The sequence below is a fragment of the Astatotilapia calliptera genome, chromosome 8 (genome assembly GCF_900246225.1).
Source record: "Astatotilapia calliptera chromosome 8, fAstCal1.2, whole genome shotgun sequence".
In the NCBI taxonomy this organism is placed as follows: Eukaryota; Metazoa; Chordata; class Actinopteri; order Cichliformes; family Cichlidae; genus Astatotilapia; species Astatotilapia calliptera.
The window spans coordinates 22,016,440-22,030,822 of NC_039309.1; the positions used below are offsets into that span (position 1 = coordinate 22,016,440).

Consider the following 14,383-nt stretch of genomic DNA (forward strand, 5'->3'; position numbering starts at 1 on the left):
TAAGCTATGCAGTTAGATTACATTTGAATAAGTGAGCAACTAGATCACTACTCTTAATACTGATTATAATACTGTTTATCACACTTAGTGATTTGTGACTCCCACCTAAGAACCATTTGTGACGCTCAGTCATAGACTGTACATTTAAAAATGGACTTCACCCACTGTTTTTCACTGTGTTTCTGTTTTTGTGTTTCTGTTTTCTGTGCGAGGTTCTGTGTGAAATTTTGGTTTTCAAACTGATCGCTTTTAGTTTTGCAACATTTAGCCTCAATTAGCATCGATTGGAACTAAAAGAGACATCTAGCATTACTTTTAAGAGGAGACTAATAAGATATTAAACATATAAATAACACAGTTTGTTTATTACTTTCTTGGCTTATTTCTTTAACAGTTAATCAGAGCTTGGTCTGTACCATTATTTTGCTAATCTAGGCTAAGCACATTTCAGAGCTACCTCTCTGTAGTGCAGAGAGGTAGTAAAGATGCAGATGGATGCTAAATGGAGTTTAGACTAGCAAATAGCAGTCCAGTTCAATAGACTGCATTTATCATTTTAGTCTTTGCAACTGTTTCTGCAACCAAAGTTTTATTGAAACAATTACTTTTTTTTCTTTCAGGGAGGAAGCTGGGCTACACATTTGACAACAAAAACCTCCATAATGTCTCTCTGGGTCAAGGTCAGGAAGTTATCGCTGAACAAGCCCTCAACTTGGCAGCTAAAAACGGCCATTGGGTCATATTACAGGTACAGCAAATATACTTTTGAAATAGGGACTGTGATGTTATTTGTAAATATGAGTATCAACACAAATTCAGTGAGTTCACACTCCAATCAATATGTTTTCTGAAGATTATTGCAACAATCACTGGTGGTGGTCAGAGGGCCCGGTGGCGCCTGTGTCCGGCAGCCTCGCCTCTGTCAGTGCGCCCAGGGTGGCTGTGGCTACAATGTAGCTTGCTATCGCCAGTGTGTGAATGTGTGTGTGAATGGGTGAATGACTGAATGTACTGTAAAGCGCTTTGGGGTCCTATGGACTAGAAAAGCGCTATACAAATGCAGGCCATTTACCATTTAATCATATCAAGTAGATCCAATTATAGTTTGTGGTGTTTGAACACTAACACAAAAGGTATAAAATGACAATTCATTATAATTGTTAGAACATTTTGTCTTTCACTGAGTTGTCCCATGTGGTAAACCCATCCACATCACATAAAACGTGCCAAATTACAAAAAAATATGTCTGTTATCAAATGTAATATATACAATCCTGTAGGCACTCGGAAAACTGAAACAAACACTCTTTGGAAATTGAATACAGGGTTCATTTATGTCAAGGATTTTCTATTCAAGGGGTGATTTTATGTGGCATTTCCTTTATCTGTACGTGTTCTGAATGAGGCACATTATCACTTTGTTTTTCATTGCATACTCAGTGGGATGTTTGCTTTCCTCCAAGGTTCGTCTCTGTGGAAAAGCGAATTTAATTTTCGAGGGAAATTTCCTAACTGAAAGGGCCACGGCATTATACAGTACAATATCTACAGCCACGGTGTCTGTTCTCCTCTTATCTGGAGGGCAAGGCTGGCTTTTGCATTTTAAGTGGAAACCTTGGTGGAATTCTAATGTGAAGTATCGACAGATATGAACCACAGACCAGGCACTGTGGGACACCCATTTCTTTTAATTCACACAGCTTGTTGGATTTCAAAAAAAGAGAGAGAAGGTTGCGACAGCATCACTCTCCTCTCCAGACCCAGGATAGCACAGACAAGCAGTTGTTTAATTACCTTTGCATAAGAATCCCGATCGATACGCTTAAAAAGGCCTTGTCCCCCTGGCAACAAACCTCCTACTCGCTTTATCTGTCTGTTTGTCTGCCTACCAAGTGCCACCCCTATGGTACTGGCCAGGGAGGGAAAGAAAAAAAGAGGGGAGGGGAAGGGAGGGGAGGGGAGGTAACATATTCCCATCTATCTCCTGCTTAAACCATCCGTATCTTCTCCATCTTCTCTTTTCTATTCCTCTGCCCACTCTCTCATTCTGTGAAGTAACTTTGATACTTTGGTTTTTATCATTTTCTCCACCACATCTAACATCCTATCAATCCTCCCACTTTTCCTGCTAACCTGCTATCTCTTCATTCCCCCTCTTTGACCTTCTTGTCTCAGTTCTCCTCCTACCTATTCACCACTCCACCTTTATTAAGCCTGGCTCCATCAGTCCAGGATCATGTTAATGGCAGATTCCCTTTTGCTGCTGGGTAATTATATTGGAGAGCAGCATCTTCTTTTCAGATGGGCACAAGAGACAAAATAGCAGAAACTTCAAAGCAGTCCAATGCATTTGGTGGGAGTATGTGTTTGCAGATTGGAGTTGAAGATCTTACATTGGCCAGGAGGCCAAAATCGAGTGGCCAGAACTTGCTGGTCTGTTTCGAATGCCACTTTTAATCTTAAAACCACCCATTTTGAGCTAGTGACAGAAAAACGTCTCTGGAGGGCAGACAGTTGGATGAAACGATTTCATCACGATGTCCTCCCCTCACTTCTGAAAGAAATGATTCATAAATCCCACAATGACAAATTTCTCATATTACAGTCATGAAGTCTTACAAAGATGGCAATAAATAAAAAACAATTACAGCTACATTTAGAATATGATGCATGCATGTTTTTTTAAGTTAAGGGTGACACATCTAAAGTGACATTTTGTAGTCTTTACAATACAGTGGCAAACTGGAAGGAGCTGCTGGCTGCAGAAGGGTTTTTTCCGGTGAATATTGCACCTTCAAAGATTTCATAGATAGAAATCCATGTCTAGAAATTGATCATTTTTTTCAGTAGTTATGGGTATACAGATCCTGTACGATGACAAATTCTTATAAGGTTTAACATGCAGCTTTAATTGTCCTGCAGGAAAAAGGCAGCATAATAACATTTGTGTCAGGTGAAATAAGTACATTTGCAGGAATTCTCATTCTGCAAGTTGTGGACATATCACATGACCTCTACAAATTACTCTACAGTGTATAATAGCAGTGGCATAAAAATAGACCATTTATGAACCTTTAAAGACCTCCAAACCCTACACTAAATAAATATGTATCTTTTGGCATTGGTGGATGTATGCCTTTATTTTTAAATTTAGTCTCAAGGGCGTGTCATGCTGTCAGTGCCTGCAGTGTGTCGACAGTCCTGCTTGTCCCTCCATCCTGTTCACGATGTTCCAGTGTCACTCAGAGTCTGCTGTGATACCGCAGGGCCGCCTCCTCAGTGTGGAGCCCGGCAGTGCTGCAGCTCCTTGACCAACAGGGGTTTTTTTACGTGTAAAATAGAAAGATTATGTGTGGGCACCTGCTCGTGTTTCTGTTTGCTTGTCTGTGAGCCAGCGTGTGCAGTTGGACGTGCCATTGTGCCTTCCCTCAGGTTGTGTTTGGTAGCAATGCATCAAAGACCTTGCCAGTGGTGTCTTCTAATGGGTTTTGGATTCAACTTTTATATTATTATGTAAATAGGTGACTCTCTGATGTAGTATCAGCGTAGTCATTGCCAGGGCTGGGAGGCCCTTATCGAGAAGACGTTGAGGGAACAAAAAATGTCGCACCTGAAAGTTAATTAAAAAGCCATAAAAACGCGTCTGCCCCTCTGTCTTGTTTGTTTGTCTGTCGGTCTCTTCGCCCCCTTCCTTTCCCCTTGCAGCCAGAGGATGAATGGTTTCATTACAGTGACAAGTTCTGAGGCAGTCTCTCACTTCTTCTGTTGGCTCTCTTTATTGCCAAACTATTTACATGCCAAGAGGAAAGGTTGTACTCTGGCTTGATGAAAAAGTGCTTGAATTTAGACTTTTAATTTGTATACCATTCATTATTCTCTAAGGCACTGAGAAGAAAACTAGCTTATCCCCTTCTCAGCTCCCAGCTCATTCTGGACACTTGCTCACAGAATGTAAAAGTTTCTTCTCCTGTATTTTTCAATGACTCCCCCTAAAGTCGACGTTCCGCTCCCTTCTGTGTCCCATCGTTTGGAAACTTCAGCCATCGTAAGGAAGATTAAATGTGGAGTGCAAAGGGAAATGAGAAAGTAAAGAGGCTTATGAATTAATGACTGGAGTTATTAGTGCTGTAATTAGATTTAGGGAATGGGCAGTGCTGCGTGGTGAGATCTGGGGGGTTTGGCTGACTCCTTATCATTCACGGGATATCCTGTAAGTGTCAGGACAGTTGAGATGGAAAATTGAGCTCATCCATGCTTGTGTGATAGTACAAGTCAGCCCTGCTGCCCGCACCGCACCGAGCGATGATATTGCAGAAACGTCATGGTAAAGTAAAGCCAGAGAATGGTCGTTCAATGTCAGCAACCTAGAAATGGGTTTCATGTGCTATGTACCATTTAATTTGGTGCCACATCAAAGTCACGGTGAAGCGAGAGGAATATGAAACATATTAATTGGTCCTTTTGCTAGTTGTTATTACAACAAATATACATAAATAGGCAATATTTGATGCATTAGCATCAAGCAGAGTATTAAAGTATTGTGTACACTCCATTAAAGCCCAGACTTTTGTAGTCTTCACCTCCGTGTAGATTGCGTTTTCTACACTTAAAAAAGCAAAACTGATTTGCATAAAAATGAGCCAGATTAACAGCAGGCTTTCCCCTTGTAGAACATCCACCTCGTGGCTCGTTGGCTGGGCACCCTTGAGAAACTTCTGGAGCAGTACGGAGATGGAAGCAATGAAAATTTCAGAGTGTTTATTAGTGCGGAGCCCTCATCAACCCGCGAGGGCCACATCATCCCCCAGGGTATCCTGGAGACCTCCATCAAGATCACCAATGAACCACCTACTGGCATGCACGCAAACCTGCACAAGGCCCTCGACAACTTCAACCAGGTAACACACTTACAGGTTTAATACCTGCTCTACCTTTATTACCTACCTACGCTTCACCACTGGAAAGCAACTTAGCACAAAAGGTTTTTATATGGTTACATTGTGTGTAATTATGTGAAATCTTCTTTAGCTTCTTTTTCTATGAACTTTTATTTCAGAAGCAGCAGACTGTGGTTTTAAGCATAGTTACCCTAAAAAATCCACATTTACAGCAGAGAAGCAAAGGTAGTAGCTAAAGGAAGGCTAGATAAGACTAATGTTGGTGTAGGGCAGCTGGATGTGCCAATTAAAATTGGACTGATTCTTATATAGCACTTTATACAACATACCACATTCACCCAATCACTTTCTTCTAAGCTTTTAGTGCTTCCTAGCTAACATTCATACTCTGATGGATGCATCGGAGAGCAGCTTGGGGTTAGTATCTTGCCCACAGATACTTGGCATGCAGACTGGAGGAGCTAGGGATCAAACCGCTAACCTTACAATCAGTAGATGACCTGCTCTACCTCCTGAGATACAGCCACCCCAAATGTAGACCTGTTTAACTTTACTTCAGCTAAATAAGCATACATGATAAGAATGAAATGAATGAAGAAAGATTCCTTTGTGCTGTGTCTGGAATGATTTAAAGGGCTGCATCGTAATACTGTGTTTTTAATGTGAGTATTTCTGGCTTAAATCTGGGTCATAAACCAGTAGAGAGAAAGAAAATGTGATTTGATTGAAACTTGGCAAAGAAAGCTGAGAGATCTGTGACCATTTTATTAATTAACTTTTTAGTTACACCCACTAGTGCAGCATGAGGTTACAACTAAGGAAAAGAAAGCTATTTTTTTGTAGCAGTTCAAGTGCCCGTTCCACAGGATCTTAGTAGGCTATTCTTTTGAGGATTCTCTTGATTCTCTAGGATTTTACATGCTACCTACCTCTGAATGCTCATTTTCCTTTTAGCTGTGAGTGGCAGTTGAAACAAAACATGTCAGTTCCCGATTTCTCATCAAGTTGCCAATTTGCAGAAGTCTTGCAGCGAGCAGATGGCAGCTTCACCTTTCACTCACCCTGGAATTGCTTCTGACCTGAAGAGGACAGATGTGATCATCGCACATGCTAACGCTAAAAGTTTGGTTACATTCTGCTGTGAGAAAGAGGGATTACTTGAGCACAGACCTCAGCAAAGTCCATTTGCTGATGTTTGTGTGAGTTATTGGAACACATCCAGACAATATCACTTACCCAGACTATTCTCCAGCCCCATAGTTAGAATGGATCAGGGTGCTACAGTGGCCTCTCCTAGCTTTACTTTACCTTATCAGTTCTTAGTCTCTATCTAAGCTTTACCATTACCTCTGTGCTTTGCTGCTAATGCATCTTCCTTTGCACCATTACCTGAGTGCTCAGTTTCCTCCCGGTCCATTTCCATGATCCTTAGTTTGCCGATGTGTATCTGTCTGATAAGAGCATCATGCTTGTGAGCCCTGCCTTATGCAGAGCTACAGGGAGGTCCACTGAGGGGAAGATGAGAGAATATTCCAATCATGTGTACTCAGTGAAAGTTAATCAATATTTGGCTAACTCTCAGTAATGGCCCATCTACACGGCAAAAGGCAGAGAAGTGACATTTCTTTTCTTTTGGTCTATTCGCTGGCAAATGCATACAGCATCACAGCTTTTAAACAGCCTCTGCTAGAGTAGTAATATCAGCACGGTGGTACAACTAAGCTGTTGTGAATTTACTGTTTGTCTAAGCTAATCATTTAAATGATGAAATCATTTTAACAGTATCAGACTACACAGCTTTTTCAGACTCTTGCATACCCAGATGTTAATCTTGAAACTGTTGTCAAATCATAAATATCAAAGTTTGTGTTCCCTTGCATGTGCGAGGACTTCGACATGTGTTTATGCGTCTTTGTCTCTCTGCGATCGGACAGCATGCCGATTTTCTCCAGTCCACGGGTCATGAATAGAGGGGCTATGCATCTCTTTCAGCTGTGTTGAGCAGAGGAGTACCATACAGAATACTAACTAAATCTCCAAAAGGGTGCGTGCATGTGTTTGTGAGTGTGGTAGTCAGCCTGCGCTCTGCTTGTGCAATCGTCAGAGTCAGCTCCCCTGGGCACTGCAGTAGCGGAAGCGAAAAGGCCTTCACCGTAGCACTCGGTGACACATGTTAGAATAAAGAGAATTTAGCCTTCCTATTTCCATAGGGGTTATTGGCAAGCTTATTTAACTATCTCTCCCCCCTGAGATTACAGTGCCATTTATGTCCACTTTTTTATTTGCCTGTCTTGAATAATGAGCCCATGAGATAGTTGAAGGCTGAAAGCGCTTGACAAGTTGTGACAATTAAAAAAGGGAATCTCATCGTTGGTTTTATTGCCATCTAGTCTTCTCATTGTCTGTCTTTTACCATGAAGCACTGCTGGGATCTGACAAAATATTGCAGATCACAGGGCTACCTGCCACAACTTTTTACCCATAACATGCAGATATAACTCCAGTGCGAACAGTTCGAGATGCCCTTTGAACATGCCGCTTTTTGTTCTTTTGCGTTTCAGGATACGCTGGAAATGTGCGCAAGGGAGAATGAGTTTAAGAGTATTTTGTTTGCCCTTTGCTACTTCCATGCGGTGGTGGCAGAGAGGAGGAAATTTGGTCCTCAAGGTTGGAACAGATCATACCCCTTTAACACCGGAGACCTCACCATTTCTGTCAACGTCCTCTACAACTATCTGGAGGCAAATCCAAAGGTACACATGTTTCTTTACAAAGCCTGCTGTTTGTTATCTTAATTGGAAATCCGAACACGGGTGACCTCAGCTAAACACCAAAGGCCACTTTCCAGCAAAACAACATCCCCGTGCTCTGTAATCCCCAGGTGCCGTACGATGATTTGCGCTACCTATTCGGTGAGATCATGTATGGTGGTCACATCACAGACGACTGGGACCGGCGTCTGTGTCGCACATACCTGGAGGAGTTTGTTAAGCCCGAGATGATGGAGGGGGAGCTGTACCTAGCACCTGGTTTCCTCTTGCCTGGAAACATGGACTACAACAGCTACCACCAGGTGAGGCAGATAAGACTGGACTCATTTAGGCCATGAAACATTAAATAAAGATAATGTAGCCACAAAAAGGACACGACAGAAAATTAAAAGCAGAAGCTCCTAGTGGAATCAGCCATGTAAAAGCATAGTATCTCCCACTTACAGTGCAAGAAAAATATTAAGATTGTATTCTTCAATGTGTCCCCAAGGGGCGTCTATGTGGCCTCCAGTAAATTAATGGTGGATTAATGTGGCCATAACTGAATTACTGTAATTAAAAGGTTTTCACCATCATTATTCCCCATGTACAGTGTGGAGTAGTACAATCCAATGCTAAATCAATAACAATAAAATGCTTCCCATATGGGTCCCTGGGACATAACAGATTGTTGTTTGAGTTACATAAATATTTCTCTGAGGTGGAGCTGCTCTGTGGGTGGAAACTGTTTGCCAGTAAGTCTAACTGGCAAAGTTAAATGTGAGCAAACCAAGAAACATAAAATGTATGCAAGTCAGAATAAATAAAACCAGTTGGGTCATTGAGCTTACAGTATAAAGCAGGTTTCCAAACAACAAAATAGTAAAAATAAGAAAACAGTCGGTGACAGCAGCTACAGCTGTGTGCTGCTAGACTTTGGGAAAATAGCATTTTGTAGGGTTTTTGTCAGTAATTGCAGCTCCTGTAAAAGAACACAATATGAATGGATGTCCTACAAGCATGCCTTTGATGATGGTAGACTTAATTTGACCATCGGTCCGTTCCCAGCACTTATTTCTCAAACCTCTGTGGCTTCAGTAGAGGATAGGCTGTTCATGTGTTGCTTAAATGATCCAAGATCCACTGGGTGATCTGCATTCAACTAATGCTGAGCCAGTTTATTTGGTTCTTTAAAGCCATGGGAAAATTGGATTTGAATCCAATAATTCGAGGTGACTGCACAGTCTGGTGGTCACTGACTACTGGAAACACAATAATACTGGAAACCATTTATAGCAACTGTTTGACTTTTTAACTTTAGAACAAATAATTACAATAAAGGTGAGTAAAGTCCTGAAGGTCACATTTAAAAAAAAAAAGCAAAAACAAGAAAGTCGTGGGGACAATAGCACACCAAAGGGATGACAGAAGCACTAATACTAAGGTTTGTTCATTAGAATGCACTTTTATACTAGAATAGAATAGAAATATTATTTTTTGTCACTCAGTTCACGAGCTGCAACAAAACAGTAGAGAAACGGAGTTTAGGAGTAAAATTCAAAGAAATGAGAAATGGTAGCTTTATTGAATTACAGTTTGTTTGTATACACATTGTCTTTTGGGGACCCACTCAGGGAGGCTCAGGGAGGGACACCCACTCACGACAGATGGCTGCCCCTCCCTGAACCTGGTTCTTCCAGAGGTTTCTTCCTAAAAGGGAGTTTTTCCTTCCCATTGTCGACAATTGCTTGCTCATAGTGGGTCAACCAATTGTTGTTGTTTTTTTTCTCTATTATTGTAGTATGTTTACAATATGTATGTTTAGAATAAAAAGCATCTTAAGGTAACCTTGAGATGCTATGTGAATGCATTAAATTGAACTGAATACACCTACACTGAATAAACCTGCCCACGAGCATTCTTGGGCGTGATACGTGTAATCACCTTCCATTTTTCAGTAACACAGTAATATTATGTATAAATCACATGGTAGTTATGTTATTTCTTGGGTTGTACAAGGTCTTGAATTATCTAAATGGTGATTTAATTTCACTGAAGGATAGAAACACAAACCGTAAACTGTAAATGGGCCATAAAGCAGTTGTTCATAGGCTGAACTATAACAGATAACATAACACATAACATCTTTCATGAGACAAATCACAAGCTGCCTCACATCAAATAAAACCAACAAAAGATAATTCTTCAATCTATTTTCAAACAGGCCCAGTGAACTCACAGATCATAGACTGGAGGCCAGAGAGTTCCACAGTGTGGAAGCTACACCTGCAAAGGTTCTGTCACCTTTGCTTTTTAGTTTGGATAACGAGCCTCTGATCAGAAGGCCATAGAGTCGTGCTGGTGACATATGGCTGTCAGAGTTCATTGGTGATTCACCATGCAGAGGCCATGCAGGTGAAAACCACAACTTTAAATTGAATTTTGAATTTGATGGGGAGCCAGTGCAGTGACATCAGTGGAGGTGTGACATGGGAGGTAATCTAAGGAGCTTGGAAATAAAAACCAACTGGACTTGTCAAGTTTCTTGAATAAATTTCACCTCTTATCCGAGAGGCTTCATCTGTTAATGGTGTAGAGTCCCAGATATTTTGGCCCTAGCAGGAGTTGTCTGTTAAGAGAGTCGTTGACCCTCATCACATGAGCTGACATGTGAAAAAGGGTGTGGCTCTTTAGATTACCAGGACCTGGGTGACTGAGAACCTGCACAGACATCCAGGGAGGTTTTATTGTGACAAGTTAAAATTGAGTTACAGCAATCAAGGCAAGATGAAATAAAATCATGAATAACAATCTCAATCTCAGATTTTGATGCAATAAATCAGAGTTTACTGATGTTTCTCCAATGATTAAAACAGGAACCAAACCTCTGTCCTGCAAATCCAATAATAAAAGACACTCCTGTGTTTGCAACAGTTTCCAAAGATCTGGAGGACCAAGCTGAAAATGATCTGATATCCAAGACTGTATGCAGACCAAACAGTTTTGTATATTTTCAACTTCAGAAACACATTTGAGGTTTAAAGTTTGATGTAAAATCACCATCATAACAACCACAAAACTAAGAGCGATCATGGCCACAGATCTGTGTGTTGTTGCTTTTTTAATTTTGCGCTTGGCTTTGTGTTATAGGAAATATTGAAAAAGCAGTTATTTTGATTGTTGTCGCCTGAACTCACTGAATATCGTTGATCTTCTATAGCCTCCGGTCACTTCTAATAGCGTCCTTTGTGGGCTTCTCTTAAGGTTTATAATGTAAACGTATTATTTTACAAAGTATCCCAGGCCATGCTGTGGAATAACACAAACATAACTTAACAAGCAACATAAGTAACAGATATTGTACATTCCGTTCTTTTATTTTATTTTTGGAGTTACAATCCAAATGCTAGGTTTAACTCCACGAATCCAAACAATCCAACCTTGTTCTGAAAAATCAGAAGTTTAACAATTTGATGACATTATAGTGTTAATCCGCATACAGAGAAAATGGTAAGCTTTGGAAAACTGTAATGATGTTAATATTCTTCAGTCAAATTCTTTATATGACTCAGATTAAACCCAGGAATTCTTTTACTGGGTCACTGCAGTGCTATCTTAGTTACACATTTAAGACTCTTCGAATAAACCTGCAACATATTGTACATTTGCCCATTCCCTGTGTGATCACCGTTAATAATGTTGACATGGACATGATGAAACCAGACTGTGACAGCTCCAAGCATTATCACGTTACTGCTTCCCCTCACTTGACCTCACCGTGTTTCCTGTCTGTTACTTGTCATTTAACACTAAACTCTATTGATAGGGTAAAATCCTACAGACTTCACAAGCAAGGCCAAGTATGTTCAGGTTGCTTTAGAATTTATCTTCAGTCTTTGACGGCACAAACCAGCGTGACATTTCCCTTCAGCATTTATGCAGTTCACATTTACTGCATGTGAACCACGAATTGTCATTGCTCTTGTGAGCACAAGAGCACAGGGGAGCACAGGGGACTCCCACAGGGAGTGGAGAGTTTTTTTGCAGTTAGCCTGACTAGGTGGTGGTAACTGAGTTTTTAGCTGTTTAAATTTGTCCAAAGAACAAAGGCTTTAAAGACCTTTGTGTTGTTGGAGGTCTGTTGGGCCATCTCCTACCATCTAAAACAAACCTACTGTATAAGAGAGGAGACAGGTGGACCAAGCACAAAGAAAAAGCCAGCGAGTCAGCAGTTCTCCTCCACTTTCAACAACATACAGGTGTACTCGGTGAGTAAATGTTAGCCAAAAAGTACTGAGGCTATCTCAAAACAGCTGACTACAAAGTGTTTCTGTATTAAAGGCCAGTATATTTTCCATCAAGACTTTCATCAGGACTTGATTAGAAGAACTTTTTTTTTTATTTAAGTGCCCCACAAAAGCCCCCCTCTTCAGTTGAGTTTTCACTTTCATCTGTACTGACTTAAAAGCATATTGATATTCATTATGGACCAGCAGATGGAAAATGTCACATTTCCTTTCCCTTGTTATGGTCATTAACAGTCTGTCAATTGATCCAGAGTGTTTGAATCTCCCCCAGAAATATCTCACCATTTATATGGCTCCATTCTTGTCCTTTGTCAGCAGTACTTCAAAAGAAACACCAGAGTGGAGAAAAAAGTGATGGTACTTTCTAGACAGGAAGCAATTGAGTTGCAAATTTCCATTTTGTTATATACAAAAGAATGAAAAAGAATCTAAGTGTAAATTAGGGTTAGTTAATCTTAAAAGAAAACAATACTTTCTGACTGATTCTGATAAAGTTCTGACTTTTTCCTGCTCCAGTACATCGATGACAACCTTCCTCCTGAGTCCCCTTATTTGTATGGCCTTCACCCCAATGCTGAGATTGGCTTCCTTACACAAACCTCAGAGACACTTTTCCGCACTATCCTGGAAATGCAGCCGAGGGACAGAGGAGTGGGTGAGGGAAGCGGGACGACGTGTGAAGAGAAGGTAAATGCTTAATTTGTTTTTTACAGTTTAGTAAGATAGGCAAAGTTTGCAAAGTACCTTGTATTTAAATGTAGTTATTAGTAATTAGGTTGCATTGGGAACCATAAGATAGTGCTCTGAAAATCCACTGTCAGCTTGACGCATCGCAGTCCTATTGAACCATCGGCAAATTAAGCTAATAAATAAAAGTCAAGGACTGTCACTAGTGAGCTCTAATTACAGCGTGTCTAAGAATCCATTTGTGTAGTACATAGATTGTATACAAAGATCGTCACCCATTGGTTTTAACTGGGCTGAACTGAAATCTTGAGAACCCCTCTACAGTTGATCTGTCTATAAAGGTTCTCAGTCATCCAGGTCATCGTAGTCAAAGGAGCTTGCAAAGAAAAGCGTCTGGACTTCTTTAAGTTACTTGAAGACGTTTCACCTCTCATCCGAGAAGCTTCTTCAGTTCTGAGGTCAAATGGTGGAGAGTCCCAGATATAAACCTAGTGGGAGTGACCCCCCACAGAGGGACAAAAGGACCCCCTGATGATCCTCTAATCGCCTGAGCCAAGGTGTGAAACTGGGTGTGGGTCCCAATCAGCCAGAGTTTCAGGTGAGTTCATTGTGAAACCTGGCCCCACCATATCATGCGAATTCCTGAGATCAGATGGCCCAGGATGTGAGTGGGCGTTAAGGCGTCTGGGAGGGGATCTCAAAACTGGATTATAGATGGCAGAGAGTTGGTGTCGTAAACCCCCGCCTCTGTTCAAAGATGGTCGCTCACAGTGGACATAGGTGGCTTCTTTCACTCCTCTTTCAAACCATCTGTCCTCTCTGTCCAAAATGTGAACATTGCCATTCTCGAAAGAGTGACCTTTATCCTTAAGATGCAGATGGACTGCTGAGTCTTGTCCTGTGGAGGTGGCTCTTCTGTGTTGTGCCATGCGCTTGTGAAGTGGCTGTTTGGTCTCTCCAATGTAGAGGTCTGGGCATTCCTCGCTGCACTGTACAGCATACACCACATTGTTAAGTTTGTGTTTTGGCGTTTTGTCTTTCGGGTGAACCAGTTTTTGTCTGAGCGTGTTGCTGGGTCTGAAATGCACTGGGATGTCATGCTTGGAGAAAACTCTCCTGAGTTTTTCTGATACACCAGCTACATAGGGAATGACAATGTTGTTGCGCCTGTCTAGGACCCTACACCACCGGGCAGAACATGTTCCCTCTAAGCCTGAAGGAAAAAAGAAGGAACACACACATGTAAAGGAAGCACGAAGCACTCAAAACGTGCGGCTATCCTAACTGGGCGTTCTTAAAGTCAGCAAAGAGGCACAGAAAAGAAGATCAGACACCAGCGAGGGAGGATAAGAAAGACAGACGCAACAACATTGTCATCCCCTATGTAGCCGGTGTATCAGAAAAACTCAGGAGAGTTTTCTCCAAGCATGACATCCCAGTGCATTTCAGACCCAGCAACACGCTCAGACAAAAACTGGTTCACCCGAAAGACAAAACGCCAAAACACAAACTTAACAATGTGGTGTATGCTGTACAGTGCAGCGAGGAATGCCCAGACCTCTACATTGGAGAGACCAAACAGCCACTTCACAAGTGCATGGCACAACACAGAAGAGCCACCTCCACAGGACAAGACTCAGCAGTCCATCTGCATCTTAAGGATAAAGGACACTCTTTCGAGGATGGCAATGTTCACATTTTGGACAGAGAGGACAGATGGTTTGAAAGAGGAGTGAAAGAA

The 14,383-nt window shown here is 41.4% G+C and overlaps 1 protein-coding gene across 2 annotated transcripts in view; it reads left to right on the forward strand.

Annotated features, from left to right (window-relative positions):
• Positions 1–14,383, forward strand: part of dnah9 (dynein, axonemal, heavy chain 9) — a 198,962-nt gene that overhangs the window by 151,301 nt on the left and 33,278 nt on the right. For both annotated transcript variants that reach the window (XM_026177431.1, XM_026177432.1), the window contains 5 exons: positions 621–748; positions 4,671–4,898; positions 7,460–7,651; positions 7,780–7,971; positions 12,472–12,642. In XM_026177431.1, the coding sequence (XP_026033216.1) occupies positions 621–748; positions 4,671–4,898; positions 7,460–7,651; positions 7,780–7,971; positions 12,472–12,642 (911 nt within the window). The remainder of the gene's footprint in view (positions 1–620; positions 749–4,670; positions 4,899–7,459; positions 7,652–7,779; positions 7,972–12,471; positions 12,643–14,383) is intronic.